The 17,374-nt window shown below is 38.7% G+C and overlaps 3 protein-coding genes across 4 annotated transcripts; all 3 read right to left on the bottom strand.

The window, feature by feature from the left end:
* Positions 1-188: 188 nt before the first annotated feature.
* Positions 189-5,000, bottom strand: LOC311274578 (torsin-1A-like). 2 transcript variants are annotated; one of them, XM_084382381.1, is made up of 5 exons: positions 4,644-5,000; positions 2,304-2,569; positions 2,016-2,191; positions 1,658-1,785; positions 189-1,527 (listed from the first exon to the last, which is right to left on the bottom strand). In XM_084382381.1, the coding sequence occupies exons 1-5, from the start codon at positions 4,840-4,842 to the stop codon at positions 1,283-1,285; spliced, it is 1,014 nt and encodes a 337-aa protein (XP_084238507.1). In that variant the 5' UTR covers positions 4,843-5,000; the 3' UTR covers positions 189-1,282. The 2 variants fall into 2 exon arrangements, with proteins under 2 accessions (XP_084238507.1, XP_084238508.1); XM_084382382.1 differs by lacking the exon at positions 4,644-5,000 and adding an exon at positions 3,802-4,105.
* Positions 5,001-5,681: 681 nt separating this feature from the next.
* On the bottom strand, positions 5,682-7,907 carry LOC311274836 (torsin-1A-like; the record flags this gene model as incomplete). The annotated part of the gene is made up of 5 exons (XM_084382833.1): positions 5,682-6,334; positions 6,438-6,562; positions 6,779-6,954; positions 7,039-7,297; positions 7,885-7,907. 5 exons carry the CDS (start codon positions 7,905-7,907, stop codon positions 6,093-6,095), a joined length of 825 nt encoding a protein of 274 aa, XP_084238959.1. The 3' UTR covers positions 5,682-6,092.
* A 3,674-nt stretch (positions 7,908-11,581) lies between these two features.
* Positions 11,582-13,705, bottom strand: LOC311275006 (torsin-1A-like). The gene is made up of 5 exons (XM_084383140.1): positions 13,516-13,705; positions 12,666-12,931; positions 12,406-12,581; positions 12,063-12,187; positions 11,582-11,958 (listed from the first exon to the last, which is right to left on the bottom strand). Exons 1-5 carry the CDS (start codon positions 13,685-13,687, stop codon positions 11,717-11,719), a joined length of 981 nt encoding a protein of 326 aa, XP_084239266.1. The 5' UTR covers positions 13,688-13,705; the 3' UTR covers positions 11,582-11,716.
* Between the last annotated feature and the right edge of the window lie 3,669 nt (positions 13,706-17,374).

Below are 17,374 nucleotides of genomic sequence, written 5' to 3'. Positions count from 1 at the left end.
ACCACAGTATACGCTCACATGCTTGGAAAACTAGCCTAATATATGGTACATATGGTTTGCACCAGTGGTTGTGTAAATGAAACACCAGATTATGTTAAACCAAGCATTTTTCAGGGAATATATTTGAAATTAAGCATATTTCTAACCTTGAAACTATAACAGTTAAAACCGGCCACAGTGACAGCAAGAAAATTTCACATTTTATTTGCAATTTTTTTCGTGAGGTGTGTTTTACAGCAGAGAAGCTCACTACGATGTTTGTCCACTGGAGCTTCTTCATTAACAGGAAACTGAACAACTACATAGGAAATACATGACTTTTTTTTGTTACCCTTCAAAGTTTGAGAAACCAACAAAACATTTGGTTTCACAATACAGTGGACTCTGACTTAAGACTTCTTCCTCTTTACAGAAGGATTATAGTACAGAGTGTTGTGTTTTGGAAGAAACCTTTTAGCCGAATTTTAAATAATTGGATAATGAACCACTCCATTATATACAATCTCATCAGAATTTTGTATTTTCAAGAATAAAAAGGAAAATCAAGTTCTGGTAAAAATCAATGTTGTAAGAATTCTATCCTGAGGTCATACACAGTGTCCAAAAACAATATGACAGTAAGGCAAAAATTACAGCTGGAGACATTTTACTATGGACACATCCACATCAATTTATCATATTAATCAAATTAGATATTAAAGGTGTGCGGCTGCACGGTATAAAAAGCACATCTCGCTAATGTTGATTTCAATATGATACATTAAAAGTCATTTGCATTGTGTATTTCTGTATCTGTCTTTGCCATAAGGCCATCTTTCACTGTCAATGAACCCATTTGTACAGTTTGTGAAATATTTCAGTAGATCTTAAAAAAAAGGGAAAATTAAAAAGAATTAAGGCTGGTGTTTCCAGAAATCCACGTATATATAAAAACAAATGCACAACAGTGACATGCCAGACTTTCTCTGACAAAAGGACACCCCCTGTTGGTCACTGGGGTTTGAAGTGGAGGTCAAACCCCTTAATCAGTTACACGGGATAGCATTTCCAGTCTTATTATTCTTTAATCCGGCTGGCGCTGTGGTCTTTCAGCCTTCTCATTGAGTGTAAGCGAGATGCAACATTGGAGAAGGCCTGCGACATCCTCCTCGTTGCCACAAGGTCAGACAGAGAAACCTCAGCTGAGACCTTTAAAGCCAGCTTCACTTCTTCTCTTTAGTCATTTGGCTTTTTAAAAAAAAAGTGCACGTAGTGATCAAACAGCGTCCATCAGATGCTGACTTTATGTGTAGTAGTCCAACTTGCTCTCTATCGTTTTACAGCCTTTGACAGCGAACACTCTCTCAGATTTGGGGAAGTAGACTAGATCCCTGGCCACCTGGTCGGCCACATTTAGGTCCGGCTCAACTCCTTTGGCTTTCATCTCGGCCATGGCACACTGGACGACGTGTTTGTACTCCAGAGGCAGGAACGGGACGAAGAAGTCCACCAGGTTCTTGTCAATCAAGCTTGTGTGCCACAAGCCACCTGAAGGAAGAAATCGACACAGACATCCTCAATACCAAAATTCACATTTTTCATCAAATCTAGTTTCTGATGGATAATCATTCCAAAGTAAACAGCAACACAAAGAAGTATTTAAATAATTTTTACTCACTTTTCTTGTTGTTGAACACTGCTAGAGAGAGCGCCGTTTCCAGGTCTTTGAGCTCGATCTCTTCTCGTTGTCGTCCTTCTTTCCAGAAATCTAAAGCAGTCTGTATGATGCTGTCCGCTCCAGCATTGCTGAGAGGAAGATCAGACACAGGCACCACATTAGAAATTGGCTCTGATTAACTGTTGTCCACATATACAAAAAAAAGACAAAACATACAGATAAACATCTTTAAGACCCTTTAAGATCTTTTAGTACTTGTTTTTAGAGTGACACTTTAATCATACAACAAACACTTTAGCTCCCTGGATTGATACCTGTATGTGGTTCAAATGGAAATGGTTTGACTGGTCAGACTTACCTGAGGAAGATGAAGATGGCTTTCCGATAAGAAACTCCATCCAGCTTATCGTAGTAGTCCAGGTATGGCTTTATGCTGTCAATCAAGCCAGGATGCATCTTGTCCATCTCATCAAAGATGAACATGGAATGGGCACAGTTGGAGACATTACCTTTTATCCACTGCTGCAACTGAGACTGAGGTGAAACAACAGAACATGTATTTTTTTTCAGAAAGTACCATGCCTGTGTACTTAAATTTACATTTAGGGCATTTGGCATTTTAAGGTATATGGAATTATCATACTACCTTGTAGGTATCTAATTGACTCGAATGTGGGAAGTGAAGTTCAGACGTGAAAACATGAACAAAGCTGCTGTCCATTCCCTCTTTGTAAATGCTGTCAGCAATCAGCTGACTAACAAAGTTCTTCCCTGTGCCGGTCCATCCGTGCAGGGAGAGCACCAGCGGCTTCTTCGGGTTGTCGTTGCTCATGAATCCATTCACAGCTTTCAGGATGATGCGTGACGCGATGTGCTGTCCGAACAGTTTGCTTTCCAGGTCAGCATTGAGACCTAGAGAAGAGCGCACAGCAGAAAGTCAACAGGATTAGTGGCTGACTGAAAACACCTTTCTCGGCATCTCCCTCAAGAAACTGTTTAGCCTCCTTTTGTGTTATGATCCATTTAGTGAATTTGTAGAGACAAAAGTGTGTGAAAGTGCTTTACAGGTGACAGTACAAACATAAGCAGTGACACTTTTGGAGCCTAATGCACACAAGAATATAAACATTGAAATTTAAATAATAGAGTATAAAACAATAACAAATGTGACATTTTAACAAGAATAAGATTTACATATTAATCTCAGATCTGAATTTAGTCAATAAGACTTTAACTGTTATTCTCAGGCAGCTAAAGATGTGTTGCCAGAGCACCCGAGGGACCTCCTGCTTCATCCGTTAGTTTCTTTTTTATCCTTTTGGAAATTATCTTTATTGGGGACAATCGTAAAACAAAAACAACTACAACATTGCAATCAAAGACATTTAACCAAAAAGTGCCTCACATCAACAACAATACAGAATATAAATATAGCAAAAGACAAGTGACAGACGCCCCATATCACAAGGATTGTTTAACAGGGCTATAACTACATTGCAAACATTTCAGCCATTGCAATAGTGCACTTTTTTAAAAGTGCACTATGTAGTTTCTTGCGGAAGAATTTTTTTATGAAGAGAAATCTTCATTGACTGACTTTTTTTTACGGAAACAAACTCCCCTTGTTTTCATGACTGAATAAACAAACCTTAAAAGGACAACACAATTTCATACTATTTTACTTTGTTTACATGTGGCAGACCCTGCCACCTTTCTAGCTTCAAACAGTGTCCTGGGGACCTTATTTTCCACTGAAACCAGCTTGTTTATCCAGTTATGGAAAAGATAACTATTTCTCAGTTTGTATTCTTACCTCAATAATATTGTAAGTATTAAAAAATCGAGTTTGAATTTCTTCTCCAAAACAAGATTGTGTCCCTTTAAGCACAAATTCCACATTTTCAATTGGGAGGATTTACTTTGTGACATGTGATAGTTAACTACATATCTGTGACCTTATTGTTGAAAAGATAATTCAGAATTTATTACTCTCCTAGTTAAGTTTCGGTTTTGACGAGTCAGGTCATGCCATTTTTATTTTCACCCAGACCGCATTGTGTAGAATCAACGTTACAGCTGTTTCTCTCTTTAGTAGCGTTCACACAGCAAAAGTGTTTACACATTTGAATGGCGCACATGCTCACCTGTCGCATTGAAGGCTATCCATTTTGGATCACAACTTTCACGTAAATAATTCCAGATTGTCCGCCCCAGTGTCGCACCGACACCTAACACTACCGTTGTTGTGATCGGATCAAACGCGTTCACCAGCACGCCGGCTGTCGAGAAAACGTGTAAAAACAAAAACAAGTGTGCCGCTTTCATTGTCGAAACCGATTAATTCCTGACATCAATCGTATTTATCCGGTAAAACAATCATAACACCAGGGTAAAACCGCGCCGAACCTGCAGGCTAGCTAGCTTGTTCCTTTGCAACGCGGAGCTTCCGCATACGTCATAAAGACGCGACAAAACACAGCTTGCTCTGTTCAACACCACCAGAACCGTTTGACAAGTTAGAAAACGATGCGAATATTTCCATTAAACGGTTTACACTTTCATCGTCGAGAACACTTAATTCCTGACATTAATCGCATTTATCCTGCAAGACAACCATAACACCACGGCAGAAACGCGCCGAACCAGCAGGCTAACTAGCTTATTTTTTTTTTACAACGGGCAACTTCTGTACACGTCATAAACACGCGACAAAACACAACGAGCTCTGTTCAACACCAACGGAAACGGTTGACAAGTTAGAAAACGATGCATTTGCATTAAACATGTTATAGTTTAAGTTTGTACAATTTAGGTAATTGTTTAACGATGTTGCGATGTAACAGAAGCACCCGCTCGGCTAACCTCATTGGCTTAACCAATCGCTGACATTAAAAGATAACGTTAGCTTTACAGGTTTTAAGCGTGAAAACATCAACAAGGAATCAAACATGGTGGCCAATGTGTTAGCCGTACACTCCTGTCTTACCTGTCCTGTTGAACGAAATCCACTCGGGTCGACAGCACTCGTGGAAATAGTAGAGGATGTTCTGGTAGCTGGCTAAGAAGCCCGTCAGAGCCGCAGCCATGCCAACCGCTATGCTGGTGCTGATGGGCTCGATCGCCTCCGTCATGCCGGAGCAGACGAGCATCCACAGCAGGAGGACGTGTCGCTTCCTCGGCTTCATTGCGCAAAGCTTCACCAAACTCAGCTACAAAGAGTGCGAGCGAGAGGTGAGCGAGTCCAAAAAGTGTTTGCTGAAGCGGACTGAGTCAACGCGCAGGAGAGAGGAGGAGGAGGCGGTGCGGTTGTCAGGCACATCCGGAGCTGATGTGACGTCAGAGTCCAAAGGTGACGCTTTTGGGTTCACTTGGGGCTGAATGAAGAATGTGCCTCTTTTATCACAATACATCCAAGATCAGCTCCAGTACTCACATGTAATAAATACCTCCGATTAAATAAAAGTGACAGACACTTCAAAAATGAATTGGTTTGATAAGGAAGAGTCAGTTTATTGATTCTGTGGGTCGCCTTCATACAAATCATACAAAGAAAGCATAAATAGCATCTTGGATCTCAGGAACTTAGAAAGGCCATTATATCGATTAAGATTTTCCCATTCGTAAATCACAACAACCCTCAGTTACTACCTCCTTTTACACACTAACCTTGGCTCAATCACTGCCCTGTACATACACGGAAGTACCCATCTCACTGGCATACAAGCTTTAGGAAAATAAAAAATGTGGTGGGGCACCAGTGCACAAAAGGTTGTGGTGCATTTATTGTGAATTAGTTCCACACCCTTCTCAAACATGTAGAGCAACCTGTAGCACTGCATTGTGTGGAAGGGCAACCTTGAGGGCAAATTATCATGGTAGGGTTAGGATTGATGTCCCAAAGCCGAGGGAAGCATGAAACCATCTTGAATACCAGGAACACATAATGTATATTAATGAAGATTTACCATTTATAAATCTCACAGAAACCAACAAATTTAATATAGAGACTCAGTTCCTCCTTTTACACACAAACCCACTCACCCATCTCAATTAATTCTTGGCATTCAATGAAAGACATGACTTAATTTTTGTTTTGAGCTCAGTATCCAGTTGTTTCTCTGCACAAGCTTAATTTCTTGACTTTTTCTAGCCCTTCAATTTGTCTCTTTATTTAAAAATTACTGCACCATCTGCATACATTAGTGGGAATCAAATAGATCCAAGAATAGAGCCTTATGGGACCCCAACATGACATTCAAGGTAAGGATATTTGGTACTGTTCACACACACACACACACACACACACATATTGTTTTCTGATGGATAAATATGATTTGATCTATTGTACCCCCACTTGACTGAGAGTGTTTTTCTTTGTTAAGTGTCCGTTTGTTTCATACACCTAATAATCTTATGCATCTATCACGTTACCACATTATATGTAGTATAACCTGCTTTCTATTGTCTTGCAGCCTTGTGAGGAGAACACTCTCTCAGATTTGGGGATATAGACTAATTCTTTGGCCACCTTATCTGCCACATTGTAGTTTGGCTGAAGTCCTCTGGCTTTCATCTCAGCCAAGACACACTGGACGACGTGACTGAACTCCAGAGGCAGAAACGGGACGAAGAAGTCCACCAGGTGCTTGTTAATCAAAATTGAATGCTGCAAGCCACCTACAGGAGGAGATGGAAAGGATGCCACCAGTAGTTTTAAAAAAGCAGGTTTTTAAATTCTTTTTCTGTGTGATGACTCAAACAAAAGCAATAGTGTACTCACTATTTTCATTAAATGCTGATATGGAGAGAGAGAGTTCCAGGTCCTGAAGCTTGATATCTTTTCGAGATCTTCCATTTTTCCAGAAATCTAAAGTTGTCTGTGTGATGCTCGCCCCTCCAGCATTGCTAGGAGGACGATCCAAAACAGGAAACATATGAGAACTGGTACAGACTCACAGGTAGATTATTCAAACATAAAGCAATAATTGTACAAATCTTTTGAAATGTTGTTGATGATACTTGATGGTACGAAAACAACAATAAAAAAAGTAAAACTTTTGTCTGACATTTATTAAGTGGCAATTTTAAAGTCTGACTGGTCAGACTGTGCTCATCTTTCACCTGAGGAAGATGAAGATGGCTTTCCGATAAGAAACTCCATCCAGCTTGTTGTAGTGCTCCAGGTACGGTTGAATGGTGTCAATCAAGCCAGGATGCATCTTTTCCATCTCATCAAAGATGAACATGGAGCGTGCACAGTTGGTGACACTTTGTTTGATCTGCTGCTGTAACTGAACCTGAAGAGAGACAGAAGCATATTTGATTCACACAGTTGGCCAAAAGGAACATATTTCATTCTGTTTGAATTGTACCTATCATACCTTATAGGTCTCAATTTCACTTGAATGTGGGAAGTGATGTTGAGAATGGAAAATATGAACAAATTTGCTGCCTGTTCCCTCTGAGTAGATGTTTTCAGCAATCAGTTTACTAGCAAAGTTCTTCCCTGTGCCGGTCGGTCCGTGCAGAGAGAGAACCAGGGGCTTCTGTGGGTTGTTGTTGCTCATGAATCGAGCCACAGTCTTCAGGATGACATCTGCCGCAATGTGTTGTCCGAACAGTTTGTTTTCCAGGTCATCCCTGAGACCTAAAGAGTACACAGGAGAGACCTCTAATCACTCTGTACATGTTTATTTTTGACTCCCTGGAAGGTTTTGAAAGGATTTTTTATTTTTTTTGGGAATACAATTTGTATCTGTATTAGGCAATGAATGTGTACAACAGGCTGATATAGTAAATAAAAAATGTATTCATTACAAATAAAATCAAGAACCAAATTGTTCATAGCCAGGGTTTCAGAGACATGTGAATGAATACAAACACAGTGAAGTGCCTTAAAATTAACGTTTTTTTGACCATATGACAGGTTTTGCTGATGTTCAGTTCACATTTATGGTATAAAACCATTCACCATTCAGCACAATCATAACTTAACTTCTACAGAAATAAGATGTTCAAAATATGGTACATGTTTGTTTAAAAATCTGATATCAGGGTAATATTGTATGGTTTAATATGCTTTACTGTCAGGTTTCAAGGTTGACAAGTATGACTCTAGATGACTCTAGACTATCTGTTAAAGTGAACAATTACAGATTTTTGTCCCCTCAAGTTACAAAATTCTTCAAACACAACTGTCTTCACATTTACATGCCTCACATCCTCACCTTCTGCCCTGAAGGATATCCATTTCGAATCACAGCTTTCATGTGGATTGTACACCGTCCAAAACTTCATGAAAAACTTGTTGAAAATGGTTTCCATCATTTTTTCGAATGGATTAAAGGTGTGCACGGGATCATTGGTTGTCAAAACAACGACTAACAACAAATATATTCGCACTGGTTTCATTATTGAAAACCACTTAGTTCTTGCGGTCAGCAGTTTTTATGTCTGAGACCAAACAATCTTACCACAATGAGACCAAACTTTTTCAGCTGACCGAAATCTCTTCTATGGCGGTTACTTCTGTCAATGTGAACCGGTCCAGTAACTTTTGTCACATGTCAACGTGTTCCTATGCAAACATTTCCCGACACATCCTATAAGAAGGGGAAGTTAGATTTGAATAATTGTTGAATGTCAGCAAAGTCTAGTTCACCATGTGCTTTGTTTTAATATGATTAATTGTATTTTTATTTAGGTATATTACTGAAGCAGAATGTGCAGAATGCATGCCTTAAGTTGAGTAATGGTGTAGTAGGCTTGTAAACCTGGTGAAGAAATGAATACTTAACTGAGTATATCACTGTGTGTTAATTCATTTGTATGTAATCAAACAACCCTACAGCAAAACATGGGCCATGAAATATTCCAGTGTGGGAATACTGAGTGGGACAGGAACAGGGGGGTAAAAGGTGCCCACCAACTCATTGTTGCCCCTGGGCCTTCTAGAAGGTCAATCCGGCCATGTTTGTAAATTCAACACCCACAGATTTGTAGTGAATATTGCCTAAATCATATGCAGGACATGTCACATAGCTAGAAATAAAGCAACACTTCATAGATTGGTTTCAAGTTTTTAAAAAAAGAAAAGAATTTGGAATATGATATCACACCCACCAGCAGAGGGCGGCTGCACACAGCAAATGGGGGTTTGTATGTGGACCAAACAAGTGAATATGAACTCTGACATCAGGGTAACCTCATTCATCTTTATTGAGAATCTTAATCCTCATTGTTAGTTAAAGCAAATTCACTTTTTATGATGTAATCAGTTTAATAAAAAGATCGCAGGAAGATGTATGGCAACAATATGCATCAAACTATATGTGCAGTCACATGAGGAACAATAAAGTCACATTTCAAAACACACAAATGTTCTCAGGATTAGTGGCTGACTGAAAACACCTTTCTCAGCATCTCCCTCTGGAAACTGTTTAGCCTCCTTTTGTGTTAGTTTAGTTAGTTTTTTTTTGTTGTAGTTTTTAGGTGTTTAATCACTCATTTAATATATTGTTATATTTAACCATTAATCTGAAGAGACAAAACTGTGTGAAAGTGCTTTACAGGTGACAGTACAAACATAAACAGTAAAAACCTTTGGAGACTAATGCACACAAAAATAGAAACATTGAAATTGAAATAATAAGTATAGTATAAAATAACAATAACAAATGAGAATAGGGAAAAGGCAGTGAAACATTTTAACAAGAAAAACATTTACATATTAATCTCAGATCTGAATTCAGTCAATAAGACTTTAACTGTTCTTATTCTCAGGCAGCTAAAGATGTGTTGCCAGAGCACCCGAGGGACCATCCTGCTTCATATTTTTGTGTCGGTGACAATCATAAAACAAAAACAACTACAACATTACAATCAAAAACATTGAACCAAGTGCCTCACATCATCAACAACAATACAGAATAGAAATTTACCAAAATCCAAGTGACGGACACCCCATATGACAAGGATTGTTTAACAGGGCTATAACTACATTGCAAACATGTCAGCCGTTGCCAGACCACGAATTCCACATTTTCAATTGGGAGGATTTACTTTGTGATATGTGACAGTAAACTACATATCTGTGACCTTGTTGTTGAAAAGATAATTCAGAATGTATTAGCCTACTCTCCTAGTTAAGTTTCGGTTTTGACGAGTCAGGTCATGCCATTTTTATTTTCACCCAGACCGCATTGTGTAGAATCAACGTTACAGCTGTTTCTCTCTTTAGTAGCGTTCACACAGCAAAAGTGTTTACACATTTGAATGGTGCACATGCTCACCTGTTGCATTGAAGGCTATCCAGTTCGAATCACAACTTTCACGTAAATAATTCCAGATTGTCCGCCCCAGTGTCGCACCGACACCTAACACTACTGTTGTTGTGATCGGATCAAACGCGTTCACCAGCACGCCGGCTGTCGAGAAAACGTGTAAAAACAAAAACAAGTGTGCCGCTTTCATTGTCGAAACCGATTAATTCCTGACATCAATCGTATTGATCCGGTAAAAAAATCATAACACCAGGGTAAAACCGCACCGAATCACCAGGCTGACCAGGGACGGACTGGGAAAAACAGCCCTGGACTTTGACTCAAGTCATCAACGCCTGGCGCGGGTGTCACAATATTTTATCATGACTCGTGACACTATACCATCCAAAGTACAGCAATAGTACTGATGTTGACTAGATGTTGTGTTAAGAGCATAGTATTCTAGTCTTACTTGAATATTCACAAAGAAATGAAGGTCTCATTACACTGCAGTCCCTCTGGCTGAATCAATAGAAAACAGGTATCTGAAACACACATAATCTTAATCAATTTATGCAGTAATTAACTTACTGCACAAATAATAATGAAAACACACCACTACAAATGCAACTTCTGTATTCAAAGTCTTCAAAGCTTGTAAGTATTATCAGAAAACTGTAACGTTACCAAAACTTTCAAAAGTAAAAGCACAACAGTTTTTTATATATACAGTATATAGCCTATTTCTTAATATTACTGCATGTGGCAGTGGCATTTTACACCTAAAATATTTAAAGTGGAGCTGTTTTAACTACTATAATCATTATTTCACTTTATTTCATTTCATTTAATTTTTTGCATTGTACTGAGCAACACACACTTGCTATGGATAAAGTGTAAGTATCTGTCTGTGGGACTTCCACCAACTCATCTCTGTCCCTCATCATCACAGGTGGCCCTACCATGCTGAGGCTGCACAGTCTGGCTCCGGCCTGAACACTCTTCTTCACTCACTTCTTGGATGCTGATAATATTAACGTGAATTTGTGCCGTAGTGCTGCTGCTGCTGCTGTTGTTGCTGGCTGTGCGGCTTAACATTTCAGTTAGTTTGCGACATTTAGCGGCTTCACTCTCTAAATGTCACATTTTTTTCCCTCGCCTTCTGTGGCCCCACCCTTTCCTTTGTGTTTTTTACCAATGTTATCCATATTTTTTCCATGTAAGTGCTTCACTACTACTACCAAAGATACTCGTCTTTGCTGCTACTACTTCTTCTAAAGAAGAGTCAGTTTATTGATTCTGTGGGTCGCCTTCATACAAATCATACAAAGAAACCATAATAGCTTCTTGGATCCTATAGGCCTATATATCGATTAAGATTCTCCCATTCATAAACCACACACTAACCTTGGTTCAATCTCTGCCCTGTACATACATGGAAGCACCCATCTCACTGGCATACACACTTTAGGAAAATAAAAAGTGTGGTGAAGAAAATTAGAAAAGGTAAATGTAGAGTCTAGTGTGGTCCCATTCAATTCTTTATTTAAAAATTACTGCATCATCTTCATACATTTGTGTGAATCAAATAGATCCAAGAATAGAGCCTTATGGGACCCCAACATGACATTCAAGGTGAGGATATTTGGTACCATTAACACAAACACATATATTGCTTTCTGATGGATAAATATGATTTGATCTATTGTACCCCCACTTGACTGAGAGTGTTTTTCTTTGTTAAGTGTCCGTTTGTTTCATACACCTAATAATCATATGCATCTATCACGTTACCACATTATATGTAGTATAACCTGCTTTCTATTGTCTTGCAGCCTTGTGAGGAGAACACTCTCTCAGATTTGGGGATATAGACTAATTCTTTGGCCACCTTATCTGCCACATTGTAGTTTGGCTGAAGTCCTCTGGCTTTCATCTCAGCCAAGACACACTGGACGACGTGACTGAACTCCAGAGGCAGAAACGGGACGAAGAAGTCCACCAGGTGCTTGTTAATCAAAATTGAATGCTGCAAGCCACCTACAGGAGGAGATGGAAAGGATGCCACCAGTAGTTTTTTAAAAAGCAGGTTTTTAAATTCTTTTTCTGTGTGATGACTCAAACAAAAGCAATAGTGTACTCACTATTTTCATTAAATGCTGATATGGAGAGAGAGAGTTCCAGGTCCTGAAGCTTGATATCTTTTCGATCACTTCCTTCTTTCCAGAAATCTAAAGTTTTCTGTGTGATGCTCGCCCCTCCAGCATTGCTAGGAGGACGATCAGAAACAGGAAACATATGAGAACTGGTACAGATTCCACAGGTAGATTATTCAAACATAAAGCAATAATTGTACAAATCTTTTGAAATGTTGTTGATGATACTTGATGGTACGACAACAACAATAAAAAAAAGTAAAACTTTTGTCTGACATTTATTAAGTGACAATTTTAAAGTCTGACTGGTCAGACTGTGCTCATCTTTCACCTGAGGAAGATGAAGATGGCTTTCCGATAAGAAACTCCATCCAGCTTGTTGTAGTGCTCCAGGTACGGTTGAATGGTGTCAATCAAGCCAGGATGCATCTTTTCCATCTCATCAAAGATGAACATGGAGCGTGCACAGTTGGTGACATTGTGTTTGATCTGCTGCTGTATCTGAGACTGAAGAGAGACAGAAGCATATTTGATTCACACAGTTGGCCAAAAGGAACATATTTCATTCTGTTTTAATTGTACCTATCATACCTTATAGGTCTCAATTTCACTTGAATGTGGGAAGTGATACAGAGAATGGAAAATATGAACAAATTTGCTGCCTGTTCCCTCTGAGTAGATGTTTTCAGCGATCAGTCTAGCAGCAAAGTTCTTCCCTGTGCCGGTCGGTCCGTGCAGAGAGAGAACCAGGGGCTTCTGTGGGTTGTTGTTGCTCATGAATCCAGCCACCGTGTTCAGGATGACATCTGCCGCAATGTGTTGTCCAAACAGTTTGTTTTCCAGGTCATCCCTGAGACCTAAAGAGTACACAGGAGAGACCTCTAATCACTCTGTACATGTTTATTTTATGTTTATGTTTATGTTTATTAAACATCAGAGAAGCCTACACAGTAAAAAAAAAAAAAGTTTGCAGAAAATATGGTTAAAAACTGTCAATAGTAACGGTAAAAGAGCATAAAATCCAAAACAGACTGCTACTGTTGTAGCTACATTGATTTACCCTAAATCACAAACGGTGCCTGGCCGTAACTGTAAACTGTCATCATGTGTAGAAAACACACAGTTAAGTGCCTACAGGTTTTGCTGATGTGTACGTTTAAATTAATGGTATAAAACCTTTCCCCATTCAGCACAATCATAACTTAACTTCTACAGAAATAAGATGTTCAAAACATGGTACATGTTTGTTTAAAAATCTGATTTCAGGGTAATACTTGTATGGTTTAATATGATTTACTGTCAGAGTTCAGGGTTGGCAAATATGACTCTAGACTATCTGTTAAAGTAAACAATTACAGAACAATTACAGATATTTGTCCCCTCAAGTTACAAAATTCTACAAACACAACTGTCTTCACATTTACATGCCTCACATCCTCACCTTCTGCCTTGAAGGATATCCATGTTGAATCACAGCTTTCATGTGGATTGTACACCTTCTTCCACAACTTCTTGAAAACGTTGAACATTTCTTTGAATGGATTAAAGGTGTGCACGAGGACACTGGTTGTCAAAACAACGTGTAACAACAAATATATTCGCACTGGTTTCATAATTGAAAACCCCTTAGTTCTTGCGGTCAGCAGTTTTTATGTCTGAGACCAAACTTATTCAGCAGACTGTAACCTCTTCTATGGCGATTACTTTTGTCAATGTGAACCGGTCCAGTAACTTTTGTCACATGTGTCAACGTGTTCCTGAAAAAGTTTCCCGACACACCCTATAAGAAGGGGAAGTTAGATTTGAATGATTGTTGAATGTCAGCAAAAGTCCAGTTCACCATGTGCTTTGTTTTAATATGATTAATTGTAACTTTATTTAGGTTAAGTTGAGTGCTGGTGAAGTAGGCTTGTAAACCTGGTGAAGACTTTAACATTGCTTAAACTGAGTATATCGCTGTGTGTTTATTAATTTGAATTTAATCAAACAACCCCACAGCAAAACATGGGCCATGAAATATTCCAGTCTGGGAATACTGAGTGGGACAGGGAGGGGCTTTTAACAGGGGGTTAAAAGGTGCCTACCATCTCATTGTTGCCCCTGGGCCTTCTAGAAGGTCAATCCGGCCATGTCTGTAAATTCAACACCCACAGATTTGTAGCAAATATTTGCTTAAATCATATGCAGGACATGTCACATAGCTAGAAATAGAGCAACACTTCATAGATTGGTTTCAAGTTTAAAAAAAAAAAAGAAAAGTAATTGGAATATAATATCACACTGGCCAGCAGAGGGCAGCTGCACACAGCAAATGGGGGTTTGCATGTGGACCAAACAAGTGAATATGATCTCCGACATCAGGGTAACCTCATTCATCTTTGTTGAGAATCTTAATCCTCATTGTTAGTTAAAGCCAATTCACTTTTTATGATGTAATCAGTTTAATAAAAAGATTATTTTTGGGATGTGCACATAATAAGACACAGTGTCGCAACAAGACTTGACACAAAACGTCATGTTAAGAAAAAAATATTTTTCAAAAAAACATGAGTTGTTCTTGAGTTATATTTTGTGAAGTTACAATGACCATGACCTTTGACCTTTTGCCACCAAAATCTAATCAGTCTTTCCTTGAGTCCAAGTGACCAAATTTAAAGACATCCCCTCAAGGCGTTCTTTAGATATTGCGTTCACATGAACTGGACGGACGGACATACAGACTGACACTTGTTGAAAAGTTGAGAGACACTACAGGTGGGTTTCTCATTTAAAGGCAGAATTAATCTATTTAAATGTAGAAGTTCAACCTCCTTCTTATCGTCTTGCAGCCTGCAGAGGAGAACACTCTCTCACACTGAGGCGTGCAGACTAAATCGCCATTCACCTGTTCTGCCACAGTCTGATTCTTCCCAAGTCCTCTGGCTTTCATCTCAGCCATGACACCCTGGATGACATGTTGGCGTTCCACAGCCAGAAAACAGTATGAAGAAGGACTGAGAGACACTGCCCGCAGTCAAAAACAAAGAAACAATTCTGTTATTCTATTTTTGTGTGATGACCACGACCAAAGGAAATAGTCCACTCACTGTCTTTCTTGTGAAACGCTGAGATTGAGACCGATGCTTCCGGGTCTTTGAGCTCGATCTCTTCTTGATCCCGTAGTCTTATCCAGAAATCTAAAGCTGTCTGTGTGATGCTGTCCCCTCCAGCGCTGCTAGAAGGGAGATCCAAAACAGGAAACACATTAGAAACAGCTTCTGATTGCTAGCACTAGTATCTTTACTGGTGTTAACTCTGCAGACTGTAGGGTTTTTGTATCCTTCCTCCTCTGCTTTTGTGATGTAGATTTTAGATGTTGATCACTTTCTTGCACATTTTGAATGTTATTTTAATCAATTAATTAATTTATTTTACTGTAAGCTATATTTAAGACAATGAAAAGTCATTGTACTTACTAACAAACAACAAATTAACAACTAACTAAATCAATGAATAAATAAAGACTAACAAACTAAATAAATAGAAAATAAATAACGACTTACTAACTAACTAAATAAATAACGACTAATTAACTAAATTAAAAAAATAAATAAATAATGACTAACTTACTAACTAAATAAAATTAGAGAAAAAAATAACGACTAAATAAATAAATTTAAAAAATAATGACTAAATAAATAACAACTAACTTACTAAATTAAATAAATAAATAAATAATGACTAACTTACCAACTAAATAAAAATTATAGAAAAAAATAACGATTAAATAAATACATTTTAAAAATAAAGACTAACTAAATAACTCAATAAATAACAACTAACTTACGAACTAACTAAATAAATAAATAATGACTAATTAACTAAATAAATAAATAACGACTAACTAATCAAAAAATAATAACTGATAAATAAATAAATACATAAATAACAACTAACTAACTAACAGTTAACAACTAACTAAATGCCCTCTCTTTTCATTTAAAGAGACATTTTCATTACAGTATGTTTGATATGTGGATGATAAAGATCTCTAGCTGACGGACACAGATGAAGCGGTGCAGATTCTTCACAGATGTACAGCCCCACTGAACTGAGGTTTTAAATCCACCAGGAGCAAAGGGGAGCCTTTTATTAAAGCTTTGACATTTCTAATTCAGTACCGGCCAGCTAGTCCTCTTGACCTCTCTTATATTTGGGGAGTTTGTCGTCTCAGAGACCTGGGTCAGGAGGAACTGCTGCTGCCGTGGCCTTTAAAGCCCACTGAGACGATGTATGTGATACCGGGCTATAAATACATGTCATCTTGACATGACTTGACTTGATATATTTGAAATGTGGTTAATTTGAAAAGATGAGGTAATTCCATCTTTTTGCTTTGTGTCATAAGGTCAACTTCTCTGGGACCCCTTTGACTTCATGTTTATGTTTTTACTCTCAGGCTCGTCTGTTATAAGAGAGTGTAGTTTATAGATACCAAATGTTTCCTCCCGTACTGAACCCTCTTTACAGCCTCTGTAGGCCCAGAACAGGTTTAAACAAACGCTGTGGGTGAAGGAAAGTATCACATGCTAGATACTTTACTCCAGATCTCCTGATTTCAAAGCACAGCTCCTGATCAGGATGGTGCTCATAAATCTGCCATCACAAACTGTCTGGTGAGGTACAAGGCAAACAAAGGGCGTTCGTTTTCTGCTGCCGCTAGTGTTTTTCCTTCCTCTCCTCCAGCCTGTCATTGTGACGCCGTGTCCTTCCTGGTGTGGACGGGGTCAGATTGTGTTCCTTATGTTCCAGGATCAGGGCTCTTCCTCGAGTTCCTCGGGATGGGGGGGGGGGAAGGTGCAACGAGGGTACGGTGACACCCGATGAAGCCCAGACTCCCTAAGATAACTCTGAGGGAAAGGACGGGATTTGAGCTGTGGTTGATAATGCTGTGAAAGCTGTGAAAAGTGCAAAAGAAGCTCAAAAGTAGCCAAACAGCAGCTCTATTGTCCCAACTTGAAGCAGTTTCCTGTCTGTGCAAGAACTTCAGAAAACAAAGTCCCCAGATTCCTTGATGTTTCCACTGAGTAACAAACTTTTGAACACAATTTTATGCACTATTCCTTTAGTGGCTTACACGACGGTATGGTATGATGTCTCACTTTACTTGAATGTACACAAAGAGTAACTAATGATTAAGTAATTAGTATTTAATGAGCCTATTGGTTAAACTAAGTCCTTTGATGCTCCTGTCCCAACTTGTTTGAAACATGATGCCGGCATCAAAATCAGAATAAGCAGGTATTTACAAAAATAATGAG

This window comes from Pagrus pagrus, assembly GCF_965226575.1.
Source record: "Pagrus pagrus genome assembly, chromosome: 19".
Classification (NCBI taxonomy): Eukaryota; Metazoa; Chordata; class Actinopteri; order Spariformes; family Sparidae; genus Pagrus; species Pagrus pagrus.
Note: the sequence above shows the minus strand (reverse complement) of the source record. Positions and strands in the feature narration are given on the sequence as shown.